Source organism: Cherax quadricarinatus, chromosome 70 (genome assembly GCF_038502225.1).
Source record: "Cherax quadricarinatus isolate ZL_2023a chromosome 70, ASM3850222v1, whole genome shotgun sequence".
Taxonomy (NCBI): Eukaryota; Metazoa; Arthropoda; class Malacostraca; order Decapoda; family Parastacidae; genus Cherax; species Cherax quadricarinatus.
Window position 1 is genome coordinate 19,712,506 of NC_091361.1, and position 16,076 is coordinate 19,728,581.

General features: G+C 44.1%; 1 protein-coding gene across 3 annotated transcripts in view; it reads left to right on the forward strand.

The window, feature by feature from the left end:
* The window catches only part of LOC128702627 (macrophage mannose receptor 1), a 199,929-nt gene that overhangs the window by 121,475 nt on the left and 62,378 nt on the right, over positions 1 to 16,076 (forward strand). For all 3 annotated transcript variants that reach the window (XM_070099923.1, XM_070099922.1, XM_070099921.1), the window contains 3 exons: positions 5,318 to 5,431; positions 5,945 to 6,096; positions 14,752 to 14,867. In XM_070099923.1, the coding sequence (XP_069956024.1) occupies positions 5,318 to 5,431; positions 5,945 to 6,096; positions 14,752 to 14,867 (382 nt within the window). The remainder of the gene's footprint in view (positions 1 to 5,317; positions 5,432 to 5,944; positions 6,097 to 14,751; positions 14,868 to 16,076) is intronic.

The following is a 16,076-nucleotide window of genomic DNA, read 5'->3' on the forward strand; positions in this document are numbered from 1 at the left end:
GCCCGTTGTTGTTCACAATTTACATAAACGACATAGATGAGGGAATAAATAGCGACGTAAGCAAATTTGCTGATGACACCAAAATAATCCGTCCAATTCATTCTAATGAGGACAATAGAGCATTCCAGGATGATTTGAATAGACTGATGCAATGGTCGGAGAAGTGACAGATGCAGTTTAATATTGACAAATGCAAAGTTCTAAATGTTGGACAGGAAAATAACCATGCCACATATAAACTAAATAATGTAGATCTTAATACTACTGATTGCGAAAAGGATTTAGGAGTTCTGGTTAGCAGTAATCTAAAACCAAGCCAACAGTGCATTAGTGTTCGCAATACAGCTAACAGAATTCTTGGCTTCATATCTAGAAGTATAAATAATAGAAGTCCTCAGGTTGTTCTTCAACTCTAAATATCCTTGGTTAGGCCTCATTTTGATTATGCTGCTCAGTTCTGGTCACTGTATTACAGAATGGATATAAATGCTCTGGAAAACGTACAGAGGAGGATGACAAAGATGATCCCTATGAGGATAGACTAAGGGCCCTGAATCTGCACTCTCTCGAAAGACGTAGATTAGGGTGGATATGATCGAGGTGTATAAATGGAAAAGAGGAATAAATAGAGCGGATGTAAATAGTGTGCTGAAAATTTCCAGCCAAGACAGGATTCGCAGCAATGGTTTCAAGCTGGAAAAATTCAGATTCAGGAAGGATATAGGAAAGCATTGGTTTGGTAATAGAGTTGTGGATGAGTGGAACAAACTCCCAAGTACAGTTATTGAGGCTAAAACGTTGTGTAGTTTTAAAAATAGGTTAGATAAATACATGAGTGGGTGTGAGTGGGTGTGAGTTGGACCTGGGTCTGGTGCCGTGCTCCATCCTTGAGTGGAGGTGACCAGACTGGGTGGGTCATTGGGCTAATCCGGGGGGGACATGGACCTGCTCCATATGGGTCAGTAGGCCTGTTGCAGTGTTCCTTCTTTCTTATGTTCTTATGTTCTTAAAGTCGAGTTTCGGCAAAGTAATTAGTTTTGTATTCCAAGATAGCGTCGTAGCACCTTTACTGTTTCTCATCCTCATAGCGAACGTGTATGAAATACACTTATTATAGCTTCATGTTATCCTTAAAGAAGAAAAAGACACAATACCGTGACTGGAATACACAAATAACAAGCACATAGGAAAGAGCAGCTTACGACGACGTTTCGGTCCAAAACGAAACGTCGTTGTAAGCTCCTCTCTCCTATGTGTGGGTTATTTGAGTTCTAGGGGTTAGCATACAAACAAGGAAAGTCATAATAATAAGTGAACTGTAATCGGACTTAGCTTGATGACGACTACACTGTTTTGCAGCCACTTCCAGAAAGTTTTTGGAGTCGTCGATGTAACCACACTTGGGCTGTTAATAATGATGGGTGGTATAAGTATAATCACCCCTAGGGGGTGTAATTCAGCATATCTCAGAAACTGATTGCTGAAGTTATACGTACAGGTGTGGGCTCTATGGCCTACCCATCACCGGGTAATGGTACCATCAAATAAAACATGAATTAGATATCCGCTGTGCAGCCGACCTGACCAACATCATATTTATCAGATGTATTTGGGTATTTGTAGCTGACCCATAGATACACCCGGTTATCCACTGTCTTGATTGAAGCAGACATGTTCTTTCAAGAATATTGCACTGTCTTCCAGTCCATCAGGAATTCGCAACACTTGCTGTTTACACACTGTGCATTAAGATTTGTCTATTGTTCACCTCACAATAATTAAGAAGCTGCACACACTTCTTTTGAATAGGTTTATTGTTTATGGAGATTGTCTTTGAGGGACAGTAAGGCGCGATTCACTTTCTTTGTCCGCTCTTGTAGCGTGAAGTACCAAGTCCTTACTGCACCATTACATTTTGCAATCTGAACTATGACTCGGCATCTCTGAACATAAAGGAAGCGCTGTTGAGAAATGGTTTACCAGCTAAGGTTAAAGATTAAATATAGGGAGTACTTAGCTGATAAGACAGCTATCGTCCACACAGCCGCCCCTGCAGATGAGGTCTTGAAAAGTTGTTTCACCCACTTCTTAACGGGGTGAAAAAGTATATTTTGTATGATTATAAATTACCCCTAGGGGGTGTTATGTCAGCATATTTCATTCACTGATTGCTGATGCACTTACTTGTGTGGACTCAAAGGTCCACTTATCACCGGTGTTTATGATAAGTGACTAACTCATAACTTATACTCAACTGCACAGTCAATAGTAGTACATCGTGAGTTAGAACACTTACCTGGGTATATGTATCTGACCCATAGTTATGCCCGGATATCTGATGAGTTGATTGATGAATAGTGTTCTTTGAAGAATGTTGCACTACACTGGTGGATCACAACACTCGTTGTTACACTGTTCATCAGTAATTGTTCACACAATATCACTAAAGAAGCTGATCACACTTCTCTATAAGTGTTTATCGTGTTTTGTGAGACACTTTGTTCACACTAACGCACGGATCAGTGTTCTTTGTTGGATATCCTGGCGTCAGTGTGACTATCGGTAGAGTCAAAAGTAATCTGACCTCACAGCGCCCAACGCCGTCACTGCCCCTCGCACATAAAGGAAAAGCTGACCTAGTACTTTTTGCTTCCTTGCCAAACTTCCTCGATGAAGCAAAGCAGAATGTTTGATTCTTGCTGTCTTAAGCATAGACAACAATGTTCGCTATATTTACCATGGTAATAAAGTGGGACCAGGATTTTCCTTAATTGTCCTGCTAAGGTAAGAGATGGACTGTCTTTTATTAATCTACACTTTGCAACACTGGACTCTTGCAAGGAACAGCAGTCGCTTGACCACGTCGCATACTCGTACTGCATCTGGGATCAATTACTTGAACATTAAAATGGTATAAAATATCGACAGATTGTTAGGTAAGACACATATGCAACAGTTAGATATCTTTATTTCGAAACGTTTCGCCTACACAGTAGGCTTCTTCAGTCGAGTACAGAAAAGTTGATAGAAGCAGAAGAGACTTGAAGACGATGTAATCAGTCCATCACCCTTAAAGTTTTGAGGTGGTCAGTCCCTCAGTCTGGAGAAGAGCATTGTTCCAAAGTTTGAAACAATATGGAGTTGAAGTGACAGGATGGAGCCTTATATAGCGCCAGGAGGTGAGACGTAGGTCACTAGTAGAACGCAGATGTTGGGAGGTCAGGTCCCTCTCAAATCCAACCGCTCTCACTAGTAGAGGTAGTTCTACTAGTGACCTGTCTCACCTCCTGGCGCTATATAAAGGCTCCATCCTGTCACTTCAGCTCCATATTGTTTCAAACTTTGGAACAATACTCTTCTCCAGACTGAGGGACTGACCACCTCAAAACTTTAAGGGTGATGGACTGATTACATCGTCTTCAAGTCTCTTCTGCTTCTATCAACTTTTCTGTACTCGACTGAAGAAGCCTACTGTGTAGGCGAAACGTTTCGAAATAAAGATACCTAACTGTTGCATATGTGTCTTACCTAGGGATCAATTACTTGCTGTAGCAGTAAACAAGATGCTTGCCCCTTCTGAGAGGGCTGTGCCCCTCAGGGCTGAAAGGGGCTGAAAGGGGCTGAAGGGGGCTGATACCCCCCTCCTGGAGAAAATTTCTCCACAAGTGCTGATTTACCTTCCTTGCCAAACTTCAACAAAGCTATACTAGATGTTTGATTTCTCGTTATGTCTCGATCACTGAGAGCTCATTATTGACCCATATGTGAGTAAAGTGAGGTACAAGTTTCCCGTACCTTTCCTGTTACTCACATTGGTTGCAACACTGGTCTCTTGCAAGGAAGTCGCATGACCATGACACATGGTCATATGCTTTCAATTAAAGTGTTATTGCAGAAGCAAGACGACATCAGCCCCTCTGGAGGGCTGAAAGGGTTGAAAGGGGTTGATACCACCCCCTCTTATGGAGAAATTTTCTCCACGTGAGTATTCATGTTATCCTCTTTGGACGATATCAAATTTACTGAAGAATTGCCATCATATGTCAAGAAAGTCTTCCAAAGGGTAAATTAAATATCTTGATATTCAATGGTGACAAATTCAATTTTCTTACATATCGTAAAAATGTGTAACCAAAAACGAGCACAGAATGTAAATGCTGACAGACAATCTCGTGGAACATAATCTGTCATTTAGAGAACACAACAAATGTAGGAGAAGCCAGAAAAAAAGGGACAGAGTAGATAATGAGAACTTTAAAAACAGAACAATAACATCAGTGATGGTACTATTCAGATCACTTGTGCTCTCACGTTTAGAACACATTTCTGTGCTCACAGGTCCGTTCATTGCAGGGTAGATATCTACTGCAGACAAAGTAGACTCAACATTTTGTCTACAGGAAATGCTTCAGAGTACTGGGAATGTACTCTCTAGAGCGAATAAGAAAAATATATTGAAACACCAGAGAGCAAATCTACACACCACCATCACAATTTATTGGTTTGAGAGATATATGGAACGAAGTGTGAAATAAATCAGTGAATAATCGTGGTTGTGATGTGCACAGAATGAGAACACTGTGTCGACATACCTGACTATTGACGTTGCTACCAGAAGATATCAAAAATTTTACCGTAACAAATATAGTAGTCTTGAAGATGCCAACTGCAAGATGAACAAGGCTGTGATGGCTATGTGAGACAGTAGGTAGTTAACAGCAACAGCCTGGTTGAATCGGCTCGCAAGAAAAACGCCTGGAAAAACTAAACACAAGTGGTTTCTCGTACGCAATGTGCTTTATCAGTCCACAAACAGGTAGATTTGTTTGTGACTTGATACAATCCACTGTGTGAGTGAAACGTAGTCAGTACATGATCACATGATACCGCAGGTGGGTATACTGGTAAGCTACTGAGTGTGACCTCTGAATATCTTTCCTGAAAACCATTACTAATACATGTACATTCTTCCTTCCAGCAGCCTCGTTCTGACTACCAGACATCCTCCCTAACTCTTAAGCTTAGTTACACAGCACCAGTTATAACATGAGGACCATAAGAAGGAACACTGAGGCAGGCTTATTGGCCCATACTAAGCAGGTCTCTCTCAAATCCAAACCCACCAACCGAAAAAATATGCCTAACCCATTTTCAGTGCTACCCAAGCTTTGATAACCCTATTAACTCATGTGCAAATCCCTCTCAAATCTAACCCATCTCACTCATGTATTTATCTAACCTAATGTATTTATTGCTTCAACACTCTGCTTAACCGTCCCATGATTCTGATATTTTTCCTGTGTCCGTGACCGTACAGATCACCTGACTGATGTGTGGCTGGGGGTGACAGATGACGGCCATCAAGACCAGATGATGTGGCTGGATGGATCACCACTCACCTTCACCCTCTGGAAGGCTCTTAATGACTATGGTAAATGCATTACGGATTCTGTCTTTCTGAAGAGTGAAACACTAGTGCAACATTTGGAAATCTTTATTAAGGAAACGTTTCGCCAGCCAGTGGTTTCTTCAGTCCAATACAGAGAAAAACGGTGAAAGATGAGGAGGAGGTGATCAGTTCCTCAGCCTTGGAGTTGGTGAAGACCACCGTAGTCTTGAAGTCTTCGGTGGTCTTCACCAACTTCAAGGTTGAAGGAATGAATACGTCATCCTTTTGTATATAAGTCTACATTCTTTATATTATGTCCTTGTATTGTATTGATATAGTCACTGGATGACGAAACGTCTACAAACAAATATAGCCAGATGTTGCACATGTGCCTAATTCTTCATCTTGTTAGTGTTGTTGAATACCATTTATGTACAAGATTACTTCAGGTAGGAATTGATCAGTAAAATGCTAGTTTTCCTGGTTCCTCACGCTTTATCCATTATTACCATACATGGTACTGTGTTGTTCTACATGGCCCTGAATCCCCCACAGATGTGAAGTACCACCCACTGTGTGGGTTCCACTACAAGTTCTCCACGGAAGGAGAGTGGGGTGTGGGAACTTGCGATGCCAAGAATTACTATGTTTGCAAGAAGCCATACACTGTCACACCTCTCAACCCCCCGGACTCCGGCTGCAATTATGTGAGATCCTGCTTAGCCTTCAGGCTTTGTGTACGAATGGTATATAATACCGACAAGATGAGAGTAAGACACATGTGCAACATCTGGGTATCTTTATTGTAGACGTTTCGCCAACCAGTGGCTTTATCAATACAAATTCTAGGACATAACTTGAAGACAGTAGAACTATGTACAGAAGATGAGGTAATCAGTCCCTCAACCTAGGAGTAGGTGCGAACAGCACCATAGTCGTGGAGATTCTGAAGCAGAAGAAAGATACCCAGATGTTGCACATGTGTCTTACTCTCATCTTGTCGGTATTATATACCATTCGTACACAACTTGTCAGACACTGCAACATCATGGAATCTTAATTCTGAGGACATGTACATAACCTTCACGACTACGACAACTACTACTACAACTAACCCATCTCTTTGGGAAGGACCTACTTCCACTGGGGAATCCCGCCTACCAGTGAATTTGCCCTCGTCTGCTTCACCTGACGTTACTATATAAGCGCCAGGATTCTTTCTTCTGCTTCAGAATCTCCACGACTATGGTGCTGTTCGCACCTACTCCTAGGTTGAGGGACTGATTACCTCATCTTCTGTACATAGTTCTACTGTCTTCAAGTTATGTCCTAGAATTTGTATTGATAAAGCCACTGGATGGCGAAACGTCTACTATAAAGATACCCAGATGTTGCACATGTGTCTTACTCCCACCTTCAGGCTTTGCTTAGTGTGTGTGTGTGTGTGTGTGTGTGTGTGTGTGTGTGTGTGTGTGTGTGTGTGTGTGTGTGTGTGTGTGTGTGTGTGTGTGTTTGTGTGTGTGTGTGTGTGTGTGTGTGTGTGTGTGTGTGTGTGTGTGTGTGTGTGTGTGTGTGTATGTGTGTGCACGAATACGTGGGCGCCTATGTTATACGACTAAAATACATTCATCGACGTATATCTTTGCGTGAGTGAATGTTGCCCATTGTTGTGCTGCGATTCTCTAAATGAAGCCAGTATATGTAGATCATATAGGTTAAGAAGACGAAGAACAATCGAAGGGAGATGCTTGCTGAGGTTGTTGGTCTCCAGTGGAAATAAGTCACTGTCTGACAATTTTGGGTTAACCTAGATAATCTACACATGTGCTGTTATGCAAAACAACCACTGTGAAAGAATAGCGAAATTCCAAGCGATTTCTTGACTTCTCACATTATCAAGAAACTAGTTCCTTGATAATGTGAGAAGTCACGAATGCGCTTGGAATTTCGCTTTTCTTTCTCAGTGGTGGTTTTGCATATTCTGATATCACCTGTTTACTGTGATCTTATTGCATATGCTGTTATGTATAATAATTTAAATAACTGTATTTATGTGTACCCGTATTTGTATAAAGTTACTTATCAGAGTGTCCATAAATACCGTAAACAGGGAGAATGAATGAGAGTTAAGTTGACCAAGGGAGCACCAGAAAGTATAGACTCTAGCTGTATAAGTATATATGTATGTGTATGATTGTTGGTGGTATTTGCCACCCACTCCGTTGTATTGCTCTCCTTGTCTTGTATTTACTAGTCATGGGCTCTAACAGCCCATGACTAGTAAATAATCTACCTTGTCCATACTATCGCATTTCTTTGTCTGTTTCGTAAGGTGAAGTCCAGGATCTTTCCTTAATTCATGGTATAACTTAACAAATCTATGAGGATAATTGTGTTGCAGAGGTGTGAGCTCACATTCCCCACAACTGAGTCACATTTCCCAGACGCTCTACCATTATGGGTGCTGAACAAGATACTTGCAGAGAAGAATATTATAAGAACATAAGAACATAAGAAAGAAGGAACACTGCAACAGGCCTACTGTCCCATGCGGAGCAGGTCCATGTCCCCCCCCCGGATAAGACCAATGATTCCCCCCCGGATAAGCCCAATGACTCACCCAGTCTGGTCACCTCCACTCAAGGATGGAGAACGACATCAGACCCAGCAACACAAGCTAGTCAGGTCTAACTCACACCCACCCACACCCACTCATGTATTTATCTAACCTATTTTTAAAACTACACAACGTTTTAGCCTCAATAACTGTACTAGGGAGTTTGTTCCACTCATCCACAACTCTATTACCAAACCAGTGCTTTCCTATATCCTTCCTGAATCTGATTTTTTTCCAACTTGAAACCATTGCTGCGAGTCCTGTCTTGGCTGGAAATTTTCAACACGCTATTTACACCCCCTTTATTTATTCCTGTTTTCCATTTATACACCTCGATCATATCCCCCCTAATTTTACGCCTTTCGAGAGAGTGCAGATTCAGGGCCCTCAGTCTATCCTCATATGGAAGATTTCTGATACATGGGATCATCTTTGTCATCCTCCTCTGTACGTTTTCCAGAGCATTTATATCCATTCTGTAATACGGTGACCAGAGCTGAGCAGCATAGTCTAAATGAGGCCTAACCAAGGATATATAGAGTTGAAGAACAACTTGAGGACTTCTATTATTTATACTTCTAGATATGAAGCAAAGAATTCTGTTACCTTTATTGCGAACACTAATGCACTGTTGGCTTGGTTTTAGATTACTGCTAACCAGAACTCCTAAATCCTTTTCGCAATCAGTAGTATTAAGATCTACATTATTTAGTTTATATATGGCATGGTTATTTAACTGTCCAACATTTAGAACTTTGCATTTGTCAATATTAAACTGCATCTGTCACTTCTCCGACCATTGCATCAGTCTATTCAAATCATCCTGGAGTGCTCTAGTGTCCTCATTAGAATGAACTGGACGGCCTATTTTGGTGTCATCAGCAATTTTGCTTATGTCGCTATTTATTCCCTCATCTATGTCGTTTATGTAAATTGTGAACAACAACGGGCCCAGCAATGACCCCTGAGGAATACCGCTTGTGACGTGCCCCCATTCTGATTTCTCCCCATTTATGCAAACTCTCTGCTGTCCATTTGTCAACCATGCCTCTACCCAGGAAAAAATTTCTCCTCTTCCGTGTGCCTTAAGTTTCCTCAATAGCCTCTTGTGTGGAACTCTATCGAAAACCTTACTGAAGTCCATATACACAATATCATATTCATTACCATGATCTACCTCCTCAAACACCTTAGCGAAAAAAGTTAGTTAATTCGTAAGACAGGAACGCCCCTTTGTAAAACCGTGCTGAGATTCATTAATCAATCAATGCTTGTCAAGATGGCTACGAATTGCTTCGGCAATTGTTGATTCCATAAATTCTCCCACTATGGAGGTAAGGCTTATTCGTCTATAGTTCGAAGCCAAGGACCTGTCACCTGCCTTGTAAATAGGTATTACATTTGCCATTTTCCACTTAACAGGCACCATGCCAGTTTGTAGTGATATGTTAAAAAGATTAGCCAAAGGTATGCTAAGTTCCTCTTTACATTCCTTTAACGCCCTTGCAAAGAGTTCATCAGGACCTGGGGATTTGTTAGGTTTTAGTTCCTCTATTTGCCTGAGGACCATGTGACTAGTTACCGCAATCGTACATAGTTTATTATCGTCCTGTTCTACATAATCTATTATTTCAGGAATATCGCTAGTATTTTCCTGGGTGAAAACTGAGATTAAGTAGGTATTGAGAATTTCACACATATCCTTATCTCTGTCAGTGATCTGACCAGAGTTACTCTTAAGTGGGCCAATCTTGTCCCTAATCTTACTTCTGTATACCTGAAAGAACCCTTTTGGGTTAGACTTTGAATCCCTTGTGACTTTAGCCTCATAATCCCCTTTTGCTTCTCTTATTCCGTTCTTTATTTCTCTCTTTAATTGAATATATTGATCTCTTAACTGCCCATCCCCTCTTTTGATACGCCTATATATGCCTCTCTTTTGACCAATGATATGTTTTAATCTATTGTTCATCCATTTGGGATCATTTTTGTTAGATCTAATTTCCCTACTCAGAACAAAAGTTGTCTGGGAAGCTAGAACTATGCTCTGAAAAACGTCATATTGGCAACCAAGATCACCTACCTGTCCCATAATCAGGACATCCCAATTTAGCCCACCCAGGTAATTTTTCAGTCCCATGAAGTCGGCCAAGCGAAAGTCTGGGACAGAGATTTGATTGCAGTTATCTGGGTAATTCCATGAAACTATATTGAAACTAAATGATTTGTGGTCGGCTTTCCCAAGCTCATCATTAACCTCAAGATTATTAATTAGTGAATCTTTGTTGGCAAGAACCAAGTTAAGCAGATTGTTTCCTCTAGTTGGTTCTGTCACAACCTGTTCTAAAAAGCAATCCTGAACCGTATCAAGAAAGTCACTAGACTAAACTCAAGAAATCGTAATGACACGGGATTGAACCGCGGGTTCAATCCCGGCCCTGGGTATGGTTCACTAGACTAAAGATTTCCTGTCATATTGTTCCAATCAATTTGTCTAAAGTTAAAATCTCCCATTATCACAACATTTTCATATCTAGATGCCTTATGAATTTCGTCCCATAACAGCATACTGCCCTCCCTATCAAGGTTTGGGGGCCTATAAATCACACCCAAAATTAATTTGTCACGACCCTCGAGAAACTGTAGCCAAACAGATTACGTGTTCGATGTTTCTAATCTTATATCATGTTTAAGACAACAATTTAAATTATCTCTGACATACATCGCCACTCCACCATCCTTCCTGTTGACCCTATCAGTGTGGAATAATTTATAACCCTGTATGTTGCATTCAGAAGGCATTTCTCTATCTTTCGGGTTGAACCAGGTCTCTGTTATACCAATAATATCTATATTACCTGCACTTTCAAGTAATCTTAGCTCATCTGTCTTATTTCTTAGACTCCTACTATTTGTATAGTACACCTTAAGATGTTTCGCCCGTGGAACTGGTTTCTTCCGTCTCTCAACCTTTTCCACAGGTGAACTGTCTCAGTCAAGTTCCTCTCTGCAATAATGTCCTTTTCACCACTTGTCGGCTTAGCACCATTGTCACCACTTGTCGGCTTAGCACCATTGTCACCACTTGTCGGCTTAGCACCATTGTCACCACTTGTCGGCTTAGCACCATTGTCACCACTTGTCGGCTTAGCACCATTGTCACCACTTGTCGGCTTAGCACCATTGTCACCACTTGTCGGCTTAGCACCATTGTCACCACTTGTCGGCTTAGCACCATTTGCCTCGAGCTATGTGACCACTACGGGTTTAGCGCTTCCCCATGAATATAATAATGAAAATAGTGATAATACTATTAATAATAATAATAATAATAATAATAATAATAATAACAACAACAACAACAACAACAACAACAACAACAACAACAACAACAACAACAACAACAACAACAACAACAACAACAACAACAACAATAATAATAATAATAATAATAATAATAATAGTAATATATTTATATTTTCAATAGTTCTTAACAATATCTTACAAACAAAACTATTATTAGTGTACTTTTCTCCCGTCACTTCTTTTTTTCTGTTCTTCTGTAACTATCAACATTCATTTGTACGTTGTGACTCTATATTTCGTGTTCACATTGTTCATGTTCAGTCATTCGTGTCGTGTCATGCGCGCTGATCCCGTGTGTGTCATGCGTGCTGATCCCGTGTGTTGTATCATGTGTGCTGACCCCGTGTGTTGTGTCATGTGTGCTGACCCCGTGTGTTGTATCATGTGTGCTGATCCCGTGTGTTGTGTCATGTGTGCTGATCCCGTGTGTTGTGTCATGTGTGCTGATCCCGTGTGTTGTATCATGTGTGCTGATCCCGTGTGTTGTGTCATGTGTGCTGACCCCGTGTGTTGTATCATGTGTGCTGATCCCGTGTGTTGTGTCATGTGTGCTGATCCCGTGTGTTGTATCATGTGTGCTGATCCCGTGTGTTGTATCATGTGTGCTGATCCCGTGTGTTGTATCATGTGTGCTGATCCCGTGTGTTGTGTCATGTGTGCTGATCCCGTGTGTTGTGTCATGTGTGCTGATCCCGTGTGTTGTGTCATGTGTGCTGATCCCGTGTGTTGTGTCATGTGTGCTGATCCCGTGTGTTGTGTCATGTGTGCTGATCCCGTGTGTTGTATCATGTGTGCTGATCCCGTGTGTTGTATCATGTGTGCTGATCCCGCGTGTTGTATCATGTGTGCTGATCCCGTGTGTTGTGTCATGTGTGCTGATCCCGTGTGTTGTATCATGTGTGCTGACCCCGTGTGTTGTGTCATGTGTGCTGACCCCGTGTGTTGTGTCATGTGTGCTGATCCCGTGTGTTGTGTCATGTGTGCTGACCCCGTGTGTTGTGTCATGCGTGCTGATCCCGTGTGTTGTATCATGTGTGCTGACCCCGTGTGTTGTATCATGTGTGCTGATCCCGTGTGTTGTATCATGTGTGCTGATCCCGTGTGTTGTGTCATGTGTGCTGACCCCGTGTGTTGTATCATGTGTGCTGACCCCGTGTGTTGTATCATGTGTGCTGATCCCGTGTGTTGTGTCATGTGTGCTGACCCCGTGTGTTGTGACATGTGTGCTGACCCCGTGTGTTGTATCATGTGTGCTGATCCCGTGTGTTGTATCATGTGTGCTGATCCCGTGTGTTGTGTCATGTGTGCTGATCCCGTGTGTTGTATCATGTGTGCTGACCCCGTGTGTTGTGTCATGTGTGCTGACCCCGTGTGTTGTGACATGCGTGCTGACCCCGTGTGTTGTGTCATGCGTGCTGACCCCGTGTGTTGTGTCATGTGTGCTGACCCCGTGTGTTGTGTCATGTGTGCTGACCCCGTGTGTTGTGTCATGCGTGCTGACCCCGTGTGTTGTGTCATGTGTGCTGACCCCGTGTGTTGTGTCATGCGAGCTGACCCCGTGTGTTGTGTCATGCGTGCTGACCCCGTGTGTTGTGTCATGCGAGCTGACCCCGTGTGTTGTGTCATGCGAGCTGACCCCGTGTGTTGTGTCATTCGTACTGACCCCGTGTGTTGTGTCATGCGTGATGACCCCGGTGTTGTGTCATGCGTGCTGACCCCGTGTGTTGTGTCATGCGTGCTGACCCCGTGTGTTGTGTCATGCGTGCTGACCCCGTATGTTGTGTCATGCGAGCTGACCCCGTGTGTTGTGTCATGCGAGCTGACCCCGTGTGTTGTGTCATGCGTGCTGACCCCGTATGTTGTGTCATGCGTGCTGACCCAGTGTGTTGTGTCATGCGTGCTGACCCCGTGTGTTGTGTCATGCGTGCTGACCCCGTGTGTTGTGTCATGCGTGCTGACCTCGTGTGTTGTGTCATGCGTGCTGATCCCGTGTGTTGTGTCATGCGTGCTGACCCCGTGTGTTGTGTCATGCGTGCTGACCCCGTGTGTTGTGTCATGCGTGCTGACCCCGTGTGTTGTGTCATGCGTGCTGACCCCGTGTGTTGTGTCATGCGTGCTGACCCCGTGTGTTGTGTCATGCGTGCTGACCCCGTGTGTTGTGTCATGCGTGCTGACCCCGTATGTTGTGTAATGCGTGCTGACCCCGTATGTTGTGTAATGCGTGCTGACCCCGTATGTTGTGTCATGCGTGCTGACCCCGTATGTTGTGTCATGCGTGCTGACCCCGTATGTTGTGTCATGCGTGCTGACCCCGTGTGTTGTGTCATGCGTGCTGACCCCGTATGTTGTGTCATGCGTGCTGACCCCGTATGTTGTGTCATGCGTGCTGACCCCGTATGTTGTGTAATGCGTGCTGACCCCGTATGTTGTGTCATGCGTGCTGACCCCGTATGTTGTGTCATGCGTGCTGACCCCGTATGTTGTGTCATGCGTGCTGACCCCGTGTGTTGTGTCATGCGTGCTGACCCCGTATGTTGTGTCATGCGTGCTGACCCCGTGTGTTGTGTCATGCGTGCTGATCCCGTGTGTTGTGTCATGCGTCTGACCCCGTATGTTGTGCATGTGCTGACCCCGTATGTTGTGTCATGCGTGCTGACCCCGTGTGTTGTGTCATGCGTGCTGACCCCGTGTGTTGTGTCATGCGAGCTGACCCCGTGTGTTGTGTCATGCGAGCTGACCCCGTGTGTTGTGTCATGCGTGCTGACCCCGTGTGTTGTGTCATGCGAGCTGACCCCGTGTGTTGTGTCATGCGTGCTGACCCCGTGTGTTGTGTCATGCGAGCTGACCTCGTGTGTTGTGTCATGCGTGCTGACCCCGTGTGCTGTGTCATGCGAACTGACCCCGTGTGTTGTGTCATGCGTGCTGACCCCGTATGTTGTGTCATGCGTGCTGACCCCGTGTGTTGTGTCATGCGAGCGGACCCCGTGTGTTGTGTCATGCGAGCTGACCCCGTGTGTTGTGTCATGCGAGCTGACCCCGTGTGTTGTGTCATGCGAGCTGACCCCGTGTGTTGTGTCATGCGCGCTGACCCCGTGTGTTGTGTCATGCGAGCTGACCCCGTGTGTTATGTCATGCGTGCTGACCCCGTGTGTTGTGTCATGCGAGCGGACCCCGTGTGTTGTGTCATGCGAGCTGACCCCGTGTGTTGTGTCATGCGAGTTGACCCCGTGTGTTGTGTCATGCGTGCTGACCCCGTGTGTTGTGTCATGCGAGTTGACCCCGTGTGTTGTGTCATGCGAGCTGACCCCGTGTGTTGTGTCATGCGAGCTGACCCCGTGTGTTGTGTCATGCGAGCTGACCCCGTATATTGTGTGGTCAGGGAGACGCTGCCTACCTGGGGTCCTGCTATACCTTCCCGAGCTTCTCACACACCTGGTCAGACGCCAACAACATCTGTAGGACCAAGAACGCCACACTGGTGGTGATCAATGGCAGGTGAGTTCTTCACTGGTGTTCATAAAGGAAGGATGTTGTTCTCCACGGCAGGTGAGTTCTTCACTGGTGTTCTTAAAGGAAGGTTGTTGTTCTCCACGGCAGGTGAGTTCTTCACTGGTGTTCTTAAAGGAAGGTTGTTGTTCTCCACGGCAGGTGAGTTCTTCACTGGTGTTCTTAAAGGAAGGTTGTTGTTCTCCACGGCAGGTGAGTTCTTCACTGGTGTTCTTAAAGGAAGGTTGTTGTTCTCCACGGCAGGTGAGTTCTTCACTGGTGTTCTTAAAGGAAGGTTGTTGTTCTCCACGGCAGGTGAGTTCTTCACTGGTGTTCTTAAAGGAAGGTTGTTGTTCTCCACGGCAGGTGAGTTCTTCACTGGTGTTCTTAAAGGAAGGTTGTTGTTCTCCACGGCAGGTGAGTTCTTCACTGGTGTTCTTAAAGGAAGGATGTTGTTCTCCAAGGCAGGTGAGTTCTTCACTGGTGTTCTTAAAGGAATCATGATGTTCTCCACGGCAGGTGAGTTCTTCACTGGTGTTCTTAAAGGAAGGATGTTGTTCTCCACGGCAGGTGAGTTCTTCACTGGTGTTCTTAAAGGAAGGTTGTTGTTCTCCACGGCAGGTGAGTTCTTCACTGGTGTTCTTAAAGGAAGGTTGTTGTTCTCCACGGCAGGTGAGTTCTTCACTGGTGTTCTTAAAGGAAGGTTGTTGTTCTCCACGGCAGGTGAGTTCTTCACTGGTGTTCTTAAAGGAAGGATGTTGTTCTCCACGGCAGGTGAGTTCTTCACTGGTGTTCATAACGGCAGGTGAACTGGTGTTCATAAAGGAAGGTTGTTGTTTCCACGGCAGGTGAGTTCTTCACTGGTGTTCTTAAAGGAAGATTGTTGTTCTCCACGGCAGGTGAGTTCTTCACTGGTGTTCTTAAAAGAAGGATGTTGTTCTCCACGGCAGGTGAGTTCTTCACTGGTGTTCATAAAGGAAGGATGTTGTTCTCCACGGCAGGTGAGTTCTTCACTGGTGTTCATAAAGGAAGGATGTTGTTCTCCACGGCAGGTGAGTTCTTCACTGGTGTTCATAAAGGAAGGATGTTGTTCTCCACGGCAGGTGAGTTCTTCACTGGTGTTCATAAAGGAAGGATGTTGTTCTCCACGGCAGGTGAGTTCTTCACTGGTGTTCATAAAGGAAGGTTGTTGTTCTCCACGGCAGGTGAGTTCTTCAC